The sequence below is a fragment of the Coregonus clupeaformis genome, chromosome 9 (genome assembly GCF_020615455.1).
Source record: "Coregonus clupeaformis isolate EN_2021a chromosome 9, ASM2061545v1, whole genome shotgun sequence".
Taxonomy (NCBI): Eukaryota; Metazoa; Chordata; class Actinopteri; order Salmoniformes; family Salmonidae; genus Coregonus; species Coregonus clupeaformis.
Genome location: NC_059200.1, coordinates 28,952,221 through 28,973,764, shown reverse-complemented (window position 1 = coordinate 28,973,764; position 21,544 = coordinate 28,952,221). Strand labels below are relative to the sequence as shown.

Sequence of the window (21,544 nt, the reverse complement as noted above, 5' to 3'; positions counted from 1 at the left end):
ATAATCAACATAGGAATCCCTACAAAACTTATTGTATGACCTCTTATACACTATATTAGGCCCAGCCTATATTGTGATCACTACTTCCGATGGATTTGGATACTGCTTTAAAGCGAATTTCGGCAGCATTAGTAAAGATGTGATCAACACCGTCCCCATTGGCATTTCTGTGTCTTCTGTAGATGTTATAACCATGTATTGCTGCCACTGTATCATCAAAGGTATTATCTAAGTGAGTTTCAGAGATATCAGAATATGAATGTCATCTGTTATTAGCAAGTTATTGATTTTATGAACCTTGTTTCTCAGGCTACATATGTACATGTGGGCAATTTTTTAGCACTTTTCTGGGATGCTTGATTGTTTTCATTGCTTTACTGGGAGGCTTAGCAGAAGTAGACATGCTCATGTTATTTATGTTTGAGCTGATAGTGCAGGGTGAGCTGCACACAGTGGACTTCCTACCAGGGCACACCGCCTCAGTGCTTACAGTATAACTCTGGTTCATAGGCACATGATTACTGCATACAATAGCTGTAGGATCAATAGAGGCATTCAGGGCAGTTAGAGGGACATAAATTAAGTTACTTACATTGTGTCTGCCAACACCCCTGGGACAATGTACATTTGCAGCTGGGCTTCTTCTGTTTCAAGGTTATCTATAAAAGTGATTCCAGCAGAGCTACAGTAATATTTTAGCCAGATGTGTAATGCCAGTAGCCTGCTGAATCTTTCACACCCGCGGCCGAACGATGGTACCAGACTTGGCTGCTTTTTGGAATCTTTCAGAGCTAGAATCAGTTCTTTAAAATCAATTTTCAGACGTTCCGAGCTAGCCCTCCTAATGTTGTTTGACCCCACATGGACTAAAACAGTGTCAGCTCCCGGCAGCTGTCATAGAACGGTCGGAAGCAGCCTTGTAATGTCCTGTACTCGTGCTCCAGGATAGCAGAGGGTTTTTGCCCCAGGAACCATGATGTTTCTTACCATAGAACTGCCGATGACGACAGCTGGTGCAATGGCTGAGGAGGTCCTGCCGTTCTTTCGCCTCGAGTGGTTTCGCAAACCCCTCGAGGGCCGAAGGGCGGTGGGGCCGATGGACCCGAGCCAGCCGTAGTATCCATCATGGATGATGAATGGGCCGGAGTCTCAGACAGCCTCGCAGTCTGATGAGGGTGGGAGCTCTGAGGTAGAAGCAACCAGACAGGGAGACAGAACAGAGGATGTAAGTGCAGGTACGTTCGGATCCGATCTCGAATCGGAAGCCCCCAAGGAAGGTAAGCCTACACCAATCACACAAATAATTTGAATTTTTGTAAAATTGAAGAGTATTATAACTCAGGCTAGTAAAACATGTTTAGTCAACAACACACTCAGTGGCGAACTGTGCGTGGTTAGGGTAGGAAGTGACCATGCGCGCGGACAAGCATACACACGCCCACCCGCCTAGACACATGTCCGCCCCTCCCTCACACAACTCCATGTGCACGCATATCCCAATGCTTCCATATGACGCTGGCAAAAAATGGCAGGGTCCAAGACGTGCCGCCGGCCTGAGCCATCCGTGTCGCCCAACCCATCCACCCGCCACAAAGATCCTTTGTTTTGAATAAAGAGTGACCAGTAGATTGGCCAGACCACTCAGCCAGTCCGAGCCGCCCGCACATCCCGACCCCCACCCAGTATAGCCTGTAGCACCCCCAACACTGTATTCCTTCCCACCTCTTTTTATTTTATTTTATTTTTTTACAGTTTCTCAAGGGGCCATGCAACAAACCAGTTTCCAGAGGCTCTGTAACTATTTATGGGGATAAAATGAGTGTAAGTGTGACAGACTAAGTTATGTGGGGACATGCAGCAAACAGATTTACTTGAACTGAAGCCGTCTCAGTTTACAGGAAATCAGTACTCATGATTTCATATCACTAAAGTCAGCTGATGTTTTATGGATCTATCTATTGGCACTGTTGTTTGTGTTAGACAGTCATACTGAGTAAATTTGAAACTGAAAGGATCCTACTGGGCAAAGACTGGTTGAATCAACATTGTTTCCAGGTCATTTCAACTTGACGTTGAAATTACTTCTGGACCCAGTAGGATGTTTGACTATCATTCATTAATGACTCTGTGTAAGTGTTGATGCTATCTACAGTACAGTACCTTTACCTGGTTGCGTGTCATGTTTAGTACACAGTACAGTACCTTTACCTGGTTGCGTGTCATGTTTAGTGTGTGAACAAGCTTGGCTCTTTCATCTGAAGACAGGTTCAAGATTTGATAGCCACTGAAGGTTGTTCTGGTGTGTTTAACTGTGCTGTCTGTATTGCCTCTGTCTCAGGTCAGAGCACAGAACACAGCAAACACATCATAATGGCCCTTCACAGCTCCATTTAAATTCTGTATCGCCCCATTTTATCTAAATGCTGTATACATTAAGATAAAACTAGTGAATAAAAAAAGTCTGTCAGGAATTGTCAAAAACATACATCATGATTATTGTGGTACAGTGCCTTGCAAAAGTATTCACCCCCCTTGGCGTTTTTCCTATTTTGTTGCATTACAACCTGTAATTTAAATAGATTTTTATCCATGATACAACTCCTCTTCTTCATTGCAGAAATAATATAAAACAGTAATAGCAGACATTTTGCAAAGTAATTTTGCTGAGCAAAAACCAAACATGATAGAGGAGGGGTTGGGGCGGAGAAGAGTGGGTAGGTGAGGCTCTGTTTTCATGCCACTCCCCCAACCTTAAACTGAAGAGGTTTTTTCGTCTCAAAACAAAACTATAAACACCTGTCACACTAAGACAAGCCAACATCACTGCTGCCCTGCTACTGTACCAGTCCTGTCTGAAGACTCCATGGAGAATAAGAACAGTAGGATCAATATTCATATTATTCACATTTGGATGTGTTCATCAACATATGTATAGACAGATATAACACATGTACAGATTTCTTTTTTTTTGAAAGTACAACTATTTTCTTTTTCAACAATATATCTACTGTTTTGCACAAAAAGGACTAAGTTAACTAATCTGCATGTTTTCTAGAGAGTAAAACTGCAGGGATACAGGAACTCCATGTGATGTTTATGATGCCCGGTGTATAAACCATAGACAATATATCAGTTTAATATCTATGCTGTAAACATTATCGGTGTAGTTTCTTTTTGAACGAGTCTATTTATCCTAAGCCATAATAACAATATTTTACATTTACATTTTAGCAGACGCTCTTATCCAGAGCGACTTACATGAGCAATTAGGGTTAAGTGCCTTGCTCAAGGGCACATCAACAGATTTTTCACCTAGTCGGCTCGGGGATTAGAACCAGCGACCTTTCGGTTACTGGCACAACGCTCTTAACCACTAAGCTACCTGCCGCCCCAATATATATAATATAATTTAAACATAAGCATTGAGGTGTCTGCAATAGAATATACTTTTCAAAAACAACGTGTGTAGGTCATTATTGAATCCATTTTAATAGCTTCCAAAATAAAAATGTTTACAATGGAGGAGGAGTACTAAAATGGTTGCTCGGTGTCAGTGATCTAGGGTATATACACATCATTAGTAAAAACAAACAAACAAAAATTGCTATTCTAAAATGAAATGGTAATCTATGTGAGATGAGGTTAACAACAATACATAGATTCCCATTGTTGTGTGTGTGTAGATGGTGCAGGTATAAAATGAACATCCAATTCTAAATCTGCAAAAGTAATAATAAGAGACCAAATTATTTAATGAAAGCTGCTGTGAAATGCATCCAGGTAATACCATACAAGCGCAGATATCGGAATGTTTGTGGAGTCATAATATGCAGTACACTAATTATAACATCAATTTCATTAGGCCTATAGAAAACTTTCTTCCCACGGGACCTTCTTAATCATGTGCAGCAGGTTACCAGGAGGATGTTTCCTAGAAATGGTTTGCATACAATAATGTAAATAATCACAAAGAAACGCCTTCAAGACCGCTTAGCGGAACACAAGTACGCAATACCGGTAGTCAACAAAGACTACCCCACGGCAAAGCATTACAAGTCCTTACACCATGGTAACCCTGCCTCCCTACAAGCTATGGGTATTGAACATGTTCTGGCCTCAATTAGAAAAGGGGACTGTCTTAAACAGCTACAATAAAGGGAACATTTTTGGATTTACAAACTACAGGCCACTAAGTACCCTGGTTTAAATGAAGATATTGATTTCTCACTTTTCCTGTAGGGTCGTGAGAGGTCCCTTTGCTGTCATCTACTAGTAGACATATTGCATTCTTGCCCTCTGCTATGTTTAAACTGCTGTGGTCCATGTTTGATGTGATCTAATGTACTATAAAAAAGATGGCTCTCCTATTCTCACCACTTTGCCCAGTCATATTCAAGGTTAGAACTAATTTTCTAGGGGCTCTGATGCTTCTAGCCTTGATTTGCCTTTTTGATAACATATCTATTTCACTTTCTAATGTGTATAGTATTGCTTACTAGGTGTTGTCCAATGAATTCTGTAACCATTCCCTCTTCAAATCAGGGTTGATTGGAAAATGCTGTTCAAAAGAGGACATTGTGTTATTATATCTTATTATATTATCGTCAGAGGTTTTAATCTTTGTTTCCATTGAACATGTCATAAAAATAAAGGCATTTTAATTAATTATATGAAGAGTGCCTTGGTCCTCTATTTTTGATGACAAATGTACCCCTTCTGTCTACAAAAGCCTACTATCGTGTACCTAAGCAGTGCTTCCCTTCCTTCTTTTTTCTACAAGTGAATCATTGATATAACGTTTGGAATTTAGCAAGTGATAATGAAACTAAAGGATCAGTGAGCTCTTCGGTATAAAACCATAAACTCAAGGACATTGTGGCTTCAGTGTAGTCAAGACCATAAAATAAAGAATAAAGTGTATTAAATGTGATAAAGGTATTAAGCACAAGAAACCCATAAACTTGATCTTCACACTTGTCTTGACTTGTCTGCAATCTGCGAGAATGTTTAAACCTCTGTTATCTTAAAGTTTTCTAAAGGAAAGTAGACTTGTCAGGTAAATGTCAGCTATTGTCAACAAAACATTATAAACCACCATTAAAAATAATTTTCCTCCCTCCCTTTAGAGTTTTGTCCAACCCATGGGCGTCACTGTCTGGGGCCCCTGTCCTTCCATACAGGGGTATTAGGGACCCAGGTGTGTCTGGGTCTGGGAGGTAGGTATGTGGAGAGGGCCAGGGAGACCTTCCAGAATGGTCTGACATTCAGCAGTCGTCCAGTCAGGATCCAGGAGAAGATACATCTGCGGGTGGAGCTTTGTGACCAGCACTGGAATGGAGCTTTGCGGCTGGGCTTCACTTCCATTCCCCCCTCCTCCTGTGGGCCACTCTTCCCCCCTGCCATGGCCATCCCTGACCTCGCCACCACCTACGGGTACTGGGCAGCCCCCGTGCCCTCCAGCCTCAACATGCCAGGGGCAGAGCTCCGCTTCTGGGTGACCCCTCAAGGGGTGCTGGTGTACGAGGGGCCAAACCGTGTGAAGTACCTGCTCCTGAAGGGGGTGGATGTGAGAAGCCCCCTCTGGGCTGTTATAGATGTCTACGGGCAGACCAGAGCTGTGCTCTTATTGGGTGAGGCATTTGGTGAATTTCTTGGTTGATCAAATGTAAAAATCTATTTTGCAACAGATTGTATCACAATACTCCTTAACTGATCAGTGCTTTATGTTATTCTCCCATCCCTCAGGATCAAAGAAGAAAAAAATATTTCATATGCGGAGGTCTTGCCCTGTCCCTCCTCCTCCCTCTGTGTCTTATGAGGACAGCTGCATGTGTGTGAACAAGGGTCATCCCTGTTGCACCCCTCGGGGCAACAGGCTCCCTACTGACCCTATCACTACCAAACAGATGCACTCTTCTCCAGGTTAGTAACCAACTGCATTCTTAAAGTCATTTAGGCTGGGGAGTGTGAAGCAATAAAATGTATATGGTTATAATACAGTTTCATTTCAATGTTCAGAATAATATGGATTTCTGTTGACCTTGTTCTTTAAAGGTACTGTTGTCTATTTACCATGTAGTTCTCTTGGCAACTTCTGTCTTGTTTTTTCTTGCTGTTTATCTATCCTACACTGTAGAGTGTGACTTGGCTGAAGTTTGCGCTGTGTGTCTATCCTTGAGAGCTTCTGAGGTCCTCCCCTGTGGGCACCGCTGCATGTGTTATTGCTGCGCAGTGCGCGTCACCGCCGAGTTCGGAACCTGCCCACTGTGTCGCCTGTCAATCAGATAGCGACAGCTCAGACAGCGAGGACAGGTGGGCAGAAAGTTGACTGACACAAATTGAAAGGAGGGAGAAAAGCAAACATTATCAAAGCAGCATTATATTTGTACATAATAATGTTAACATTTTCCTTACGTTCTTAAAACAATACCTTTTTTACTGTTGTTTATGTTGTGTAGGCCTTTATACAATGGGTGGGTCTAATCCTGGACGCTGATTGGTTAAAACCGCATTCCAGACGGTTTCTATTCCACAAGTTACCACCGGTTAAAGCTGACCTTGAAATGCCTATTTACTCTGTTCTATCTCACTGTGCAATCCACTGTCTCATCAGCCCAGCCAGACAATTTATAAACTTGATCTCAACTATAAAAGCATAGATCACATTATCTCCCATTTCTTTTAGAGTAGCAATTGGTTTTCAAAAGCGGAGATTTGTATAAACCTTGCTGTCTGTCTCCCTGACATTTGCAACATTGTTTCAGCATTAAAATACGATCTCCAGTTGTCCCATAGTAATGAACTTCTAGGGGTCGGGATGAGACAGACAGGCAGGAAGATTTTCTCAGCCAGTCGAAATCATGAATCAGCATCATTTTTATGTATATATACAAAGAAATGTCAAAAGAAAACTGGTAAAATGAAACGAAGTGCAGCTAGTTTACAGTCTTTCCAGCTTCAGTTTGAAGTGATTGTGTTAGCTGTATTGTTGGCTAGCTCCTTTGAACAACAGTGTCCTGATGAGAGAGCACATTTTCTATGCCAGGTAAAATCGTGCATCATTAGCTCATTGTTATGGATGTATCAAAATAAATGTTACTAGAAAACAGCTTAAACAAATGCAAATGCAGCTACTTTGTTGTTATTCTGGCTGCACTGTTTGACGTGACCGTAAATTAGCCATAGTTGGCTAGCTAGCAAGCAAGGGATAAGAACATTGCCAGCCAGTGTGGCAAAAGAACCCATAGATACAGAACAAAAATACTTAATGACTGGGTCGCGTCTCTGGCAACCGAACCGATAGAACGAACGACCAGCTGGCTTGGGTAGCAACCCTAGATTTGTGTCGGGACTATATCTTGTGGAAGGATGAAATAGTATGAATAAATTCATCTAAATAATGTTTTCAATGAAAATATGTAAATAATTTGAATATGTTGGTTACCCCTTGTGTAAAAGTGATAATGCCCTCGAAGCAGGTGTTTGGAGGATACAGTGCCTTCGGAAAGTATTCAGACCCCTTGACTTTTTCCACATTTTGTTACATTACAGCCTTATTCTAATTTTTTAATTTTTTATTGTAATCCTCAGCAATCTACACAGAATACCCCATAAGTATTCAGACTCCTTGCTATGAGACTCGAAATTGAGCTCAGGTCAAATCAAATCAAACTTTATTTGTCACATGCACCCAATACAGCCTTTAACCAACAATGCAGTTCATGAAAGAGTTAACAAAATATTTACCCAATATACTAAAGTCCCCCCCCCCCCAAAAAAGTAACACAATAAAATAACAACAACGAGGCTATATACAGGGGGTACCGGTACCGAGTAAAAGTGCGGGGGTACAGGTTAGTCGAGGTAATTTGTACATGTAGGTAGGGGTAAAGTGACTATGCATAGATAATATGCCAGTATGAAAAATGTATGCACTCACTAACTGTAAGTCGCTCTGGATAAGAGCGTCTGCTAAATGACATAAATGTAAATGTTTTAATAGACAGCGGGTAGCAGCAGTGTAAAAACAAAGTCCGGGTGGCCATTTGATTAATTGTTCAGCAGTCTTATGGCTTGGGGGTAGAAGCTGTTAAGGAGCCTTTTGGTCCTAGACTTGGCGCTCTGGTACTGCTTGCCGTGCGGTAGCAGAGAGAACAGTCTATGACTTGAGTGACTGGAGTCTTTGACAATTCTTTGGGATTTCCTCTGACACCTCCTAGTATATAGATTCTGGATGGCAGGAAGCTTGGCCCCAGTGATGTACTGGGCCGTACGCACTACCCTCTGTAGGTGCATCCTGTTTACATTGATCATCCTTGAGATGTTTCTACAACTTGATTGGAGTCCACCTTGTAAATTCAATTGATTGGACATGATTTGGAAAGGCACACACCTGTCTATATAAGGTCCCGCAGTTGACAGTGTATTTCAGAGCAAAAACCAAGCCATGAGGTCGAAGGAATTGTCCGTAGAGCTCCGAGACAGGATTGTGTCGAGGCACAGGTCTGGGGAAGGGTACCAAAACATTTACATTTACATTTTAGTCATTTAGCAGACGCTCTAATCCAGAGCGACTTACAGTTAGTGAGTGCATACATTTTCATACTGGCCCCCCGTGGGAAACGAACCCACAACCCTGGCGTTGCAAGGGCCACGCTCTACCAACTGAGCTACAGGGGACATTTCTGCAGCATTGAAGGTCCCCAAGAACACAGTGGCCTCCATCATTCTTAAATGGAAGAAGTTTGGAACCACCAAGACTCTTCCTAGAGGTGGCCGCCCGGCATAACTGACCAATCAGGGGAGAAGGGTCTTGGTCAGGGAGGTGACCAAGAACCCGATAGTCACTCTGACAGAGCTCCAGAGTTCCTCTGTGGAGATATGAGAACCTTCCAGAAGGACAACCATCTCTGCAGCACTCTACCAATCAGGCCTTTATGGTAGAGTGGCCAGACGGAAGCCACTCCTCAGTAAAAGGCACATAGCCTGTTTGGGATGTTTTTCAGTGGCAGTGGGAGACTAGTCAGGATCGAGGCAAAGATGAACGGAGAAAAGTACAGAGAGATCCTTGATGAAAACCTGCTCCAGAGCACGCAGGACCTCAGACTGGGGCGAAGGTTCACCTGTTTTTGCTTTGTCATTATGGGGTATTGTGTGTAGATTGATGAGGAAACATTTTGAATTAATCAATTTTAGAATAAGGCTGTAACCTAACAAAATGTGGAAAAAGTCAAGGGGTCTGAATACTTTCCGAAGGCACGGTTTGCAGGCCCTTGACTTAATCTCGGGCCTAATAACACCTGTGCCAATATATCCTCCAAACACTGGCTTTGAGGGCATTTAAGCAATAAGGCCTGAGGAGGTGTGGTATATGGACAATATACCACGGCTAAGGGCTGTTCTTAAGCACGACGCAACGCAGCGTGCCTTGAAACAGCCCTTAGCCATGGTATATTGGCCATATATCACAAACCCCCGAGGTGCCTTATTGCTATTATAAACTGGTTACCAACATAATTAGAGCAGTAAAAATAAATGTTCTGTCTTATCTGTGGTATATTGTCTGATATAACACAGCTGTCAGCCAATCAGCATTCAGGGCTCGAACCACCCAGTTTACAATATCACTTAAATAACAGGCCCAGGCTATGTTTTGTGATATGAATAGGCAACTACTTGATGTACTGTAGGCCTTTACTTTGTCAATGTACAGATGTGTTAATTGTTTCACTAAATGATAAATAAATCCACATGTAAATAAAAGTGAATTTATCTTCAAAGGTACACCGTTCTTTTTATTTTTATTTACATTTTAATAATTTAGCAGACGCTCTTACCCAGAGTGACTTACATCTTAAGATAGCTAGGTAGGACAACAACATATCACAGTCATAGTAAGTACTTTTTTCCTCAATAAAGTAGCTATCAGCAAGGTCACTTTCGATAGCCCTAAGGAAATGTTATTCATAGCCTACTATATTCTGGAAAAAACAGCAAGTTCATTTTGTCAAAATGTAACAAAGCAACAGAAAACATGTCGTCCACCACGAATGATCAGCCCCCTCCCCATTGTGCCAATTAGTGACGACGAAAGTAACTCGCACATTTCATTAAAACATTTCTGTTAACAGATAGGCATTTTCCATTTCGGTACCCTCTTTTCCCTTTTGTATTGTTTTAGTTTTATTCACTCACACTTACTGATGCTATTGAGCTAAACTGGAGACGCACACCGGACAGAGTAGCAGCCTGCCGCGTTCATGTTCTAGTCGGAACTAGGAAACTCGGAAATGTCCGACATGTATTATACTAGTGCCATGTTCAACGAATCAACATGTAGGACATTTCCGAGTATCCTAGTTCCGACTAGTTCATGAACGCGGCATTATCACACTCTGTAAGTGATCCTGCACGTCATCAATTCCCTAATTGGCTCAGGGCAGTCTCTCAACTAAGGGATTAGACCCGGATACAGGTCGTGGTTCTTTATATTTGTCTTCAGCTGTCTGCAAGCTTTCTGTCTGGGCATGGCAATGCAGGTGAGATTAATCTTTGTTTGAATTTAAATGCACTATTCATATTTGGCAAATAAATAATTATTGGCTATTCCTTTGACATATCTCTAATGTTGTTTAGACTACATTAGTTTTGTCCTTTTGAGTATTGTGCTATTAACAATAAGCATTTGTAAATCATCTGGGAGAGGAGGGCAGCACTTCAATAATAACAATGGGTTATTAGACAGACATTGAAAAAGTAATATCATAGGTCTAAATTATAGTAAAATACCGCAGGCATAAGTTTTGACTCTACAGTATGTTATATATTACTCTAGTGTATACCAGTAAGTCTACTTACTGACAGAGATACAATCTCTTCATGTACAGATGTTCTTGGGTGGAGGCTCCCTATCTCACAAGTGCATGGCCGCTCAGCTGCCGTAACCACCTCTTTTGCTGTATCTGCATTTGTCAGGTCACTGGATTTACTTAGCGTCATCTCTCCAGGTGCCACAGTGACCTCTGACCTGTGGCCCTGATGACAGTGGTGACCCTGAATTGACCTCCTCCATGGGGCTTCCGCCTCTCCGGGGGGAGTGACTTCAGGAGGGCACTGACTTTGTCACCAAGGTAGCTGCAAATACAGACTGTCCTGACACACAAACTAAACAAATGAACAGATATCATAAGCCATTCGTAATTTAGTGACATATCAGCATCTATTCTCAAGCTCGCTCCCTATCTGTGGCCTCAGGTGAATGTGTCAATCAAGGCTGAGCTGGCTAACATGCGAGTGGGTCGTAATGGAGATAAATGGAGAGAGTACTGCAGGTATGCTGCATGTGCAGGCTCAGAACAACATCAAGAGCTCCAGACCACAGCTAAAACTGCTCATATACAGGTAGGTAGGTTGGTGTCTTTCTTTACTGTATAGAGATCTATTGAAACAGATGTTTGTTATATATTTCTGATATGAATTCATATATATATATATATATATATATATATATATACACAGTGGGGGAAAAAAGTATTTAGTCAGCCACCAATTGTGCAAGTTCTCCCACTTAAAAAGATAAGAGAGGCCTGTAATTTTCATCATAGGTACACGTCAACTATGACAGACAAAATGAGAATTTTTTTTCCAGAAAATCACATTGTAGGATCTTTTATGAATTTATTTGCAAATTATGGTGAAACGTTTTCTGTAAGTCTTCACAAGGTTTTCACACACTGTTGCTGGTATTTTGGCCCATTCCTCCATGCAGATCTCCTCTAGAGCAGTGATGTTTTGAGGCTGTTGCTGGGCAACACAGACTTTCAACTCCCTCCAAAGATTTTCTATGGGGTTGAGATCTGGAGACTGGCTAGGCCACTCCAGGACCTTGAAATGCTTCTTACGAAGCCACTCCTTCGTTGCCCGGGCGGTGTGTTTGGGATCATTGTCATGCTAAAAGACCCAGCCACGTTTCATCTTCAATGCCCTTGCTGATGGAAGGAGGTTTTCACTCAAAATCTCACGATACATGGCCCCATTCATTCTTTCCTTAACATGGATCAGTCGTCCTGGTCCCTTTGCAGAAAAACAGCCCCAAAGCATGATGTTTCCACCCCCATGCTTCACAGTAGGTATGGTGTTCTTTGGATGCAACTCAGCATTCTTTGTCCTCCAAACACGACGAGTTGAGTTTTACCAAAAAGTTATATTTTGGTTTCATCTGACCATATGACATTCTCCCAATCCTCTTCTGGATCATCCAAATGCACTCTAGCAAACTTCAGACGGGCCTGGACATGTACTGGCTTAAGCAGGGGGACACGTCTGGCACTGCAGGATTTGAGTCCCTGGCGGGTAGTGTGTTACTGATGGTAGGCTTTGTTACTTTGGTCCCAGCTCTCTGCAGGTCATTCACTAGGTCCCCCCGTGTGGTTCTGGGATTTTTGCTCACCGTTCTTGTGATCATTTTGACCCCACGGGGTGAGATCTTGCGTGGAGCCCCAGATCGAGGGAGATTATCAGTGGTCTTGTATGTCTTCCATTTCCTAATAATTGCTCCCACAGTTGATTTCTTCAAACCAAGCTGCTTACTTATTGCAGATTCAGTCTTCCCAGCCTGGTGCAGGTCTACAATTTTGTTTCTGGTGTCCTTTGACAGCTCTTTGGTCTTGGCCATAGTGGAGTTTGGAGTGTGACTGTTTGAGGTTGTGGACAGGTGTCTTTTATACTGATAACAAGTTCAAACAGGTGCCATTAATACAGGTAACAAGTGGAGGACAGAGGAGCCTCTTAAAGAAGAAGTTACAGGTCTGTGAGAGCCAGAAATCTTGCTTGTTTGTAGGTGACCAAATACTTATTTTCCACCATAATTTGCAAATAAATTCATTAAAAATACTACAATGTGATTTCTCTCTCATCTTTTTAAGTGGGAGAACTTGCACAATTGGTGGCTGACTAAATACTTTTTTTCCCCACTGTATATATATATATATATATATATACAGTGAGGGAAAAAAGTATTTGATCCCCTGCTGATTTTGTACGTTTGCCCACTGACAAAGACATGATCAGTCTATAATTTTAATGGTAGGTTTATTTGAACAATGAGAGACAGAATAACAACAACAAAAATCCAGAAAAACGCATGTCAAAATTGTTAATATATTGATTAGCATTTTAATGAGGGAAATACGTTTTTGACCCCTCTGCAAAACATGACTTAGTACTTGGTGGCAAAACCCTTGTTGGCAATAACCGAGGTCAGACGTTTCTTGTAGTTGGCCACTAGGTTTGCACACATCTCAGGAGGGATTTTGTCGCACTGCTCTTTGCAGATCTTCTCCAAGTCATTAAGGTTTCGAGGCTGACGTTTGGCAACTCGCTCCAAAGATTTTCTATGGGATTAAGGTCTGAAGACTGGCTAGGCCACTCCAGGACCTTAATGTGCTTCTTCTTGAGCCACTCCTTTGTTGCCTTGGCTGTGTGTTTTGGGTCATTGTCATGCTGGAATACCCATCCACAACCCATTTTCAATGCCCTGGCTGAGGGAAGGAGGTTCTCACCCAAGATTTGACAGTACATGGCCCCATCCATCGTCCCTTTGATGCGGTGAAGTTGTCCTGTCCCCTTAGCAGAAAAACACCCCCAAAGCATAATGTTTCCACCTCCATGTTTGACGGTGGGGATGTTGTTCTTGGGGTCATAGGCAGCATTCCTCCTCCAAGCTCGATTTTGGTCTCATCTGACCACAACACGTTCATCCAGTTCTCCTCTGAATCATTCAGATGTTCATTGGCAAACTTCAGACGGGCCGGTAAATGTGCCTTCTTGAGCAGGGGGACCTTGCGGGCGCTGCAGGATTTCGGTCCTTCACAGCGTAGTGTGTTACCAATTGTTTTCTTGGTGACTATGGTCCCAGCTGCCTTGAGATCATTGACAAGATCCTCCCGTGTAGTTCTGGGCTGATTCCACACCGTTCTCATGATCATTGCAACTCCACAAGGTGAGATCTTGCATGGAGCCCCAGGCCGAGGGAGATTGACAGTTATTTTGTGTTTCTTCCATTTGCAAATAATCACACCAACTGTTGTCACCTTCTCACCAAGCTGTTTGGCGATGGTCTTGTAGTCCATTCCAGCCTTGTGTAGGTCTACAATCTTGTCCCTGACATCCTTGGAGAGCTCTTTGGTCTTGGGCATTGTGGAGAGTTTGGAATCTGATTGATTGATTGCTTCTGTGGACAGGTGTCTTTTATACAGGTAACAAGCTGAGATTAGGAGCACTCCCTTTAAGAGTGTGCTCCTAATCTCAGCTCGTTACCTGTATAAAAGACACCTGGGAGCCAGAAATCTTTCTGATTGAGAGGGGGTCAAATACTTATTTCCCTCAATAAAATGCAAATGAATTTATAACATTTTTGACATGCGTTTTTCTGGATTTTTTGGTTGTTATTCTGTCTCTCACTGTTCAAATAAACCTACCATTAAAATTATAGACTGATAATTTCTTTGTCAGTGGGCAAACTTACAAAATCAGCAGGGGATCAAATACTTTTTTCCCTCACTGTATATACAGTGGGGAGAACAAGTATTTGATACACTACCGATTTTGCAGGTTTTCCTGCTTACAAAGCATGTAGAGGTCTGTAATTTTTATCATAGGTACACTTCAACTGTGAGAGACGGAATCTAAAACAAAAATCCAGAAAATCACATTGTATGATTTTTAAGTAATTAATTTGCATTTTATTGCATGACATAAGTATTTGATCACCTACCAACCAGTAAGAATTCCGGTTCTCACAGACCTGTTAGTTTTTATTTAAGAAGCCCTCCTGTTCTCCACTCATTACCTGTATTAACTGCACCTGTTTGAACTCGTTATCTGTATAAAAGACACCTGTCCACACACTCAATCAAACAGAATCCAACCTCTCCACAATGGCCAAGACCAGAGAGCTGTGTAAGGACATCAGGGATACAATTGTAGACCTGCACAAGGCTGGGATGGGCTACAGGACAATAGCTGCTTGGTGAGAAGGCAACAACTGTTGGCACAATTATTAGAAAATGGAAGAAGTTCAAGATGACGGTCAATCACCCTCGGTCTGCGGCTCCATGCAAGATCTCACCTTGTGGGGCATCAATGATCATGAGGAAGGTGAGGGATCAGCCCAGAACTACACAGCAGGACCTGGTCAATGACCTGAAGAGAGCTGGGACCACAGTCTCAAAGAAAACCATTAGTAACACACTACGGATTAACTATGGATTAAAATCCTGCAGCGCACGCAAGGTCCCCCTGCTCAAGCCAGCGCATGTCCAGGCCCGTCTGAAGTTTGCCAATGACCATCTGGATGAACCAGAGGAGGAATGGGAGAAGGTCATGTGGTCTGATGAGACAAAAATAGAGCTTTTTGGTCCAAACTCCACTCGCCTTGTTTGGAGGAAGAAGAAGGATGAGTGCAACCCCAAGAACACCATCCCAACCGTGAAGCATGGAGGTGGAAACATCATTCTTTGGGGATGCTTTTCTGCAAAGGGGACAGGACGACTGCACCGTATTGAGGGGAGGATGGATGGGGCCATGTATCGTGAGATCTTGGCCAACAACCTCCTTCCCTCAGTAAGAGCATTGAAGATGGGTCGTGGCTGGGTCTTCCAGCATGACAACGACCCAAAACACACAGCCAGGGCAACTAAGGAGTGGCTCCGTAAGAGGCATCTCAAGGTCCTGGAGTGGCCTAGCCAGTCTCCAGACCTGAACCCAATAGAAAATCTTTGGAGGGAGCTGAAAGTCCGTATTGCCCAGCGACAGCCCCGAAACCTGAAGGATCTGGAGAAGGTTTGTATGGAGGAGTGGGCCAAAATCCCTGCTGCAGTGTGTGCAAACCTGGTCAAGACCTACAGGAAACGTATGATCTCTGTAATTGCAAACAAAGGTTTCTGTACCAAATATTAAGTTCTGCTTTTCTTATGTATCAAATACTTATGTCATGCAATAAAATGCAAATTAATTACTTAAAAATCATACAATGTGATTTTCTGGATTTTTCTGGATTTTTGTACCTATGATAAAAATTACAGATCTCTACATGCTTTGTAAGTAGGAAAACCTGCAAAATCGGCAGTGTATCAAATATTTGTTCTCCCCACTGTATATATATATACATACACACTACCTGTCAACAGTTTTAGAACACCTACTCATTCAAGGGTTTTTATTTTTACTATTTTCTACATTGTAGAATAATAGTGAAGACATCAAAACTATGAAATAACACATATGGAATCATGTAGTAACCAAAAAAGTGTTAAACAAATCAAAATATATGTTATATTTGAGATTCTTCATATAGCCATCCTTTGCCTTGATAGCTTTGCACACTCTTGGCATTCTCTCAACCAGCTTCACCTGGAATGCTTTTCCAACAGTCTTGAAGGAGTTCCCACATGCTGAGCACTTGTTGGCTGCTTTTCCTTCACTCTGCGGTCTGACTCATCCCAAACCATCTCAATTTGGTTGTGGTCAGGGGATTGTGGAGACCAGGTCGTCTGATGCAGTACTCCATCACTCTCCTTCTTGGTCAAATAGCCCTTACACAGCCTGGAGGTGTGTTGGGTTATTGTCCTGTTGAAAAACAAATGATAGTCCCACTAAGCGCAAACCAGATGGGATGGCGTATCGCTGCAGAATGCTGTGGTAGCCATGCTGGTTAAGTGTGCCTTGAATTCTGAATAAATCACAGACAGTGTCACCAGCAAAGCACCCCCACACCATAACACCTCCTCCTCCATGCTTTACAGTGGGAAATACACATGCAGAGATCATCCATTCACCCAAACCGTGTCTCACAAAGAAACAACGGTTGGAACCAAAAGTCTCACATTTTAACTCCAGACCAAAGGACCAATTACCACTGGTCTAATGTCCATTGCTCGTGTTTCTTGGTCCAAGCAAGTCTCTTCTTATTATTGGTGTCCTTTAGTAGTGGTTTCTTTGCAACAATTCAACCATGAAGGCCTGATTCACACATTCTCCTCTGAACAGTTGATGTCAAGATATGTCTGTTACTTGAACTATGTGAAGCATTTATTTGAGCTGCAATTTCTGAGGCTGGTAACTCTAATGAACTTATCCTCTGCAGCAGAGGTAAATCTGGGTCTTCCATTCCTGTGGCGGTCCTCATGAGAGCCCGTTTCATCATAGCGCTTGATGGTTTTTGCGACTGCACTTGAAGAAACTTTCAAAGTTCTTGAAATGTTCTGTATTGACTGACCTTCATGTCTTAAAGTAATGATGGACTGTCGTTTGTCTTTGCTTATTTGAGCAGAGACAAACGGAAAACCCTTGAATGAGTAGGTGTTCTAAAACTTTTTACTAGTAGTGTATATGATTATACTCAATACATATTGAAGCAGCTATAGGCAGTTTAGAAAGCATTCAACAATATATTTTTAAGTATTTAATATTGTCTCCAGATTGTTGTATCGTAAGGTTTAGAAGCCAGTCCAGAGAGTAATGAGAACTACAGCAAACAGCAATATTCCAGCACAGCCCCTGTACAGAACGTTCTGCCTACCTTGACTTCCGTTCCTACCATACCTACCATGCCTTCCATGATTCCTGTGGTCAGGAAGATGGATCATGTCCCCAACAACAAGAGGTGACTGATTCAGGATAGTAAATAGATTTTAAGGTCATAGCCAACAGATTGTTATTAAAGCAGTTTGCTGGCCCAATGTGGCTACTCTTTATACTGTCCCATGCAGGGACAGGTGACTTCCAATTACAGTTGGCATTTTTAGTACCTAAAGGTAAGGCATCTGTACATAGTTTATGACAAATGTCATAATTGCATCATTATTCTTCGCTCCCTGCCATTTGTCACAGTTGTGAAGTCCCCAGGCAGAGGCATCTTCTTCTGGACTCTGAGGTCTACCAGAGAATCCAGGGCAGGAGAGAGACACCCACAGACCCTCGCCAGTCCAACACCTTCCACTTGATACAGGAGGTGCTGGAGGAAGACAGTAGAAGTTAGTCTTTCCACGTTACAATTTATAGAAAATGTAGCATTCACTTCAGATCCCGGTTTCTTTTACCATTTTGGACATACAGAGACAGAGTTAATAATAATGTGAAACATTTAGGCAGAGCAGAGGACTGATTCTCCTTTTGTCTGCGGTCTATGTGTGTGTTCAGATGTGGCCCTGTGTACCCAAGAAAATCCTTCAACACGGCCACCCAGCAACCCCTCCCTGTTGAGAGTGCAGAGGTTCCGCACATGTGAAAGCTGTGGAACTCTCATGTAAGAATATGACTCTGCTATTGGTCTCCAGTAAAATATTTACTTTCTTCTCAGGGTGTGCCATGATCTAGTCGCCAAGTATTATATTTTTTTTACTTGAGCTTTTCCAGCGGATGCTTTCACACAGAGTTAATCTCAATGTACAAACTGTCAATGTAACGTTGCATGCTGTACTGTATCATTCTGAGATCCATGCAGCTGGGTAAATATTTTATCTTCTGTGCCATTGACTGTGATGGTAATGGAGTTCCTTTCTCTGCAGCACTCAAGCCGTCAAGATCAGAGAGGGGCATCACAGACACCAGGAGTGTTTCACCTGCAGGGATTGTGGGCTGAGCCTGCTTAAGAAGGGCCACTTCTGGGTGGATACAGAGCTCTACTTTGGGAAACATGCACTCCAGAGATATCAGAGGACTGGATAAGCCTTACCAAGACCCAGATCCTTCTCTCAGAGCTACAACACAGCAGCCATGGTTCTAGCCTTCTGAGAAATATAATATACTACTACCACCACCATCTCCCCACAGAATAGACACATTTTACAATGATAATCCATAGGCTACTTGTTGTCAGACCAAACCATAGACACATGATGTGCTTTACTTGTGCTTGAGAGAGGGGACAACCTTGTCAAATGTATTTGTTAGTGTATTATTTTGTGTGCAGTAGGGGGCAACCTCTACACATTTGCTGCCTGAGTTAGTTTACCCAAAGTGTGTATGAACGATCGTATTATGATAACTACATAATTTAATTATGTGTAACCATGCTATGAATTTATTGTAGATATTGGGCTGTTATATTACATTGTTATGTAAGTTGATGAGTTTAAATAGAATGATCTGAGTAGAAATCATGCTGTTATTATGTAAATTACAATAAAGTGATCTCTCCTTTGAATAAGAGGTGAGTCATTTGCATGAGAGATATAAGAAAGCCCTGAAAGTATATGTGGAAGATGGACATTCAGCAGGGGCAGGAATCCAGAATGATTATAAACCACCTCTTTCAATACAGAATGCCTCAAGCATCAATCATAACCGGCAATTGGGTTTCCAGGATAACACTGAGAATATATTTTTCTTGTACTGTGAGATCGCTTTAGAACTCCAACCATGATTGGGTTTTTTTTTGTTTGTTTTTTGCAAAGAGGCAATTCAGTCCTCTTCCAACAGTCAAAATGTACCTTCTCTGGTACAGACTTTTAAACTGGTCTAGCAGTGTCTTGACAGATTGAAGGAGAGGGAGAATAAAAAGATAAATGAGAGAGAGAGAGAGATCATACCTGTTTTCATTTCTGTGATTTGCATATACACTCTAAAAATTAGGGGTTCAAACAGAGTTCTTCTAAGATCCTCAAAGTTCTTAAGGTTCTTGGCACTGAAGATTGCCTCCAAAAGGTTCTTCCAAGAACCCCATAGGAGGTGGGGTTCATCAATGAACCTTCTTTGTTGGTGAGGGTTCTTGCAGGAACCTAACTGCCCAACTGAAACATTTGGATTTAAATTTGAAAGGATAGCAGGTGCAGGCACTTAACTGAAATGTAAAGGTCTCAATTTAAGGTAGGATTTGTCCCTTGTATGATCTAAATTGATATTGTTTTATGATGATACCATCTATATTTTCATATTTGTGCAAATCTTTCTAAAACAGAAAATTGACACAATTCAATGGATATCAATCAACAAAGAGGTAAGAATATATAGGCTATAAGAATATGTTGAAGGCTAGTTGTATTGGGTGCAGATGACTGAACTGCCCTCTTTTGTGTCTGTGTCTGCAGGTATACAGACAAGGAGGCATACAAAGGTATGTCAATTGGTATTGGTATGTTATGCAGATCGCATTTACCATCCTCCTCCCTTACCTCTTCATTGAATATCCCATAGGCCTCTACATTATGGACAAGGTATGTGTATGAAAACAGTTTTTTTCATTCACATTTACCACAAAAACCAAGGTATGAATAATGACATATGCATGTTTTGTTAATCATCTGTATAATTACAATTATTTGGATTGCCAGACTTCACCCTCCCTACACCCTGTTCGATCACCATGCACTGCAAAATCATTCTGGCTATGGATACGGAGGACATCAGCACATCAACATCAACACACCAGAGGATATACCCATTGGACTTGGGCTCTGCTGGGAGTTTAACTTTTGATTTTTTAAGCCTGCTTTGCCACTAAAATCATAATAAACACTGACAACTAAAATAGTGTGTTATTGTTGTAATTGTTATGCATATTATTATTATAATATGCATTATTGGTATTATTATTATTATTAATAATAATAATAATAATAATAATAGAGGAGAGGAGGGGGTAGTTAAAAAATGAATCCCAAAAGGTTCTTCAAAAGGTTATTTGAGGATCCATTAAAAGGGGTTCTTTGAATAACCCTTTTAAAGGGTTCTTCAAATAACTTATTGGGGTTCCCCCACAGTTTCAATTTGAACAACCCCTTAAGGATACTCCAGGAACCTTTCCTTTTTAGAGTGTCCTAACCTCTATCAGAAACCCAATCTAATGTTTTGGTTTATTTTAATTCTGCTCAGAGTCAATTTCAACTGAAATAAGAATTGTTTTGATGTAAATAGAGATGGGTAAGGTACATTGGAGCTACATTATGGTGGCTGTGCAGAGATTCATTTGACCTCCTCACTGCTCCCAAAAAATAATTAGCCTGAGTGTTTGGGTAGATATTGCCTGCAGGCTTCTGGTTCACTAGACCTGTCCTGGTGAAACTGGATCTGACGTTACAGCCATGATGACTTGACTGAAATAACGTAGGTTATCGATCAGGGACAGGTTGGTAGTAGCTACTTATTCTCACGTGTAAACCTACACTGTCTTGTTTTGGATTATATGAAGACATGGACATAAATATAGTGTTTTCATTAGTGGACCTGGTAAAATATGTGTATGTATACTATATTTGTCATGACCCCGATTTTGAAAACCACTGCTCTATTTTGTACTGTAGCATGATTAAACGAATTTCAGTATTCAGCAGGAAATGTAAATTAACCCCAACTTTGTTTAAATAGCCTACTACTTTAATATGAAGCTTATACTATATTCTTCTTTTAGTGGATAATGTTTCCTCATGATGTGGGTGGTATATTTCTCAACTCAGGCATTCGGTCGAAAATCGAGCTCCATTAATCTGGGGGAGTGCTTTGGCTCAGCAAATGAACTGTCTTGCAAAAAGCTGCCATACGTCCTGTA

The 21,544-nt window shown here is 41.7% G+C and overlaps 2 protein-coding genes across 4 annotated transcripts; both read left to right on the top strand.

Moving 5' to 3' along the window:
- The first annotated feature begins 1,132 nt into the window (after positions 1 to 1,132).
- On the top strand, positions 1,133 to 5,887 carry LOC121574208 (E3 ubiquitin-protein ligase NEURL3-like). The gene is made up of 3 exons (XM_045222687.1): positions 1,133 to 1,235; positions 5,127 to 5,630; positions 5,820 to 5,887. Exons 1-3 carry the CDS (start codon positions 1,133 to 1,135, stop codon positions 5,885 to 5,887), a joined length of 675 nt encoding a protein of 224 aa, XP_045078622.1.
- A 4,576-nt stretch (positions 5,888 to 10,463) lies between these two features.
- On the top strand, positions 10,464 to 19,609 carry LOC121574383 (PDZ and LIM domain protein 2-like). 3 transcript variants are annotated; one of them, XM_041887002.2, is made up of 7 exons: positions 10,464 to 10,538; positions 10,975 to 11,129; positions 11,254 to 11,400; positions 17,478 to 17,662; positions 17,890 to 18,032; positions 18,199 to 18,304; positions 18,567 to 19,609. In XM_041887002.2, the coding sequence occupies exons 4-7, from the start codon at positions 17,607 to 17,609 to the stop codon at positions 18,724 to 18,726; spliced, it is 465 nt and encodes a 154-aa protein (XP_041742936.1). In that variant the 5' UTR covers positions 10,464 to 10,538; positions 10,975 to 11,129; positions 11,254 to 11,400; positions 17,478 to 17,606; the 3' UTR covers positions 18,727 to 19,609. The 3 variants fall into 3 exon arrangements, 2 of the variants coding, with proteins under 2 accessions (XP_041742936.1, XP_041742934.1); XR_006002182.2 differs by lacking the exon at positions 17,478 to 17,662 and having other exon boundaries at positions 11,254 to 11,404; positions 18,567 to 19,606; XM_041887000.2 differs by lacking the exon at positions 17,478 to 17,662 and having other exon boundaries at positions 18,567 to 19,605.
- The last annotated feature ends 1,935 nt before the right edge of the window (positions 19,610 to 21,544 follow it).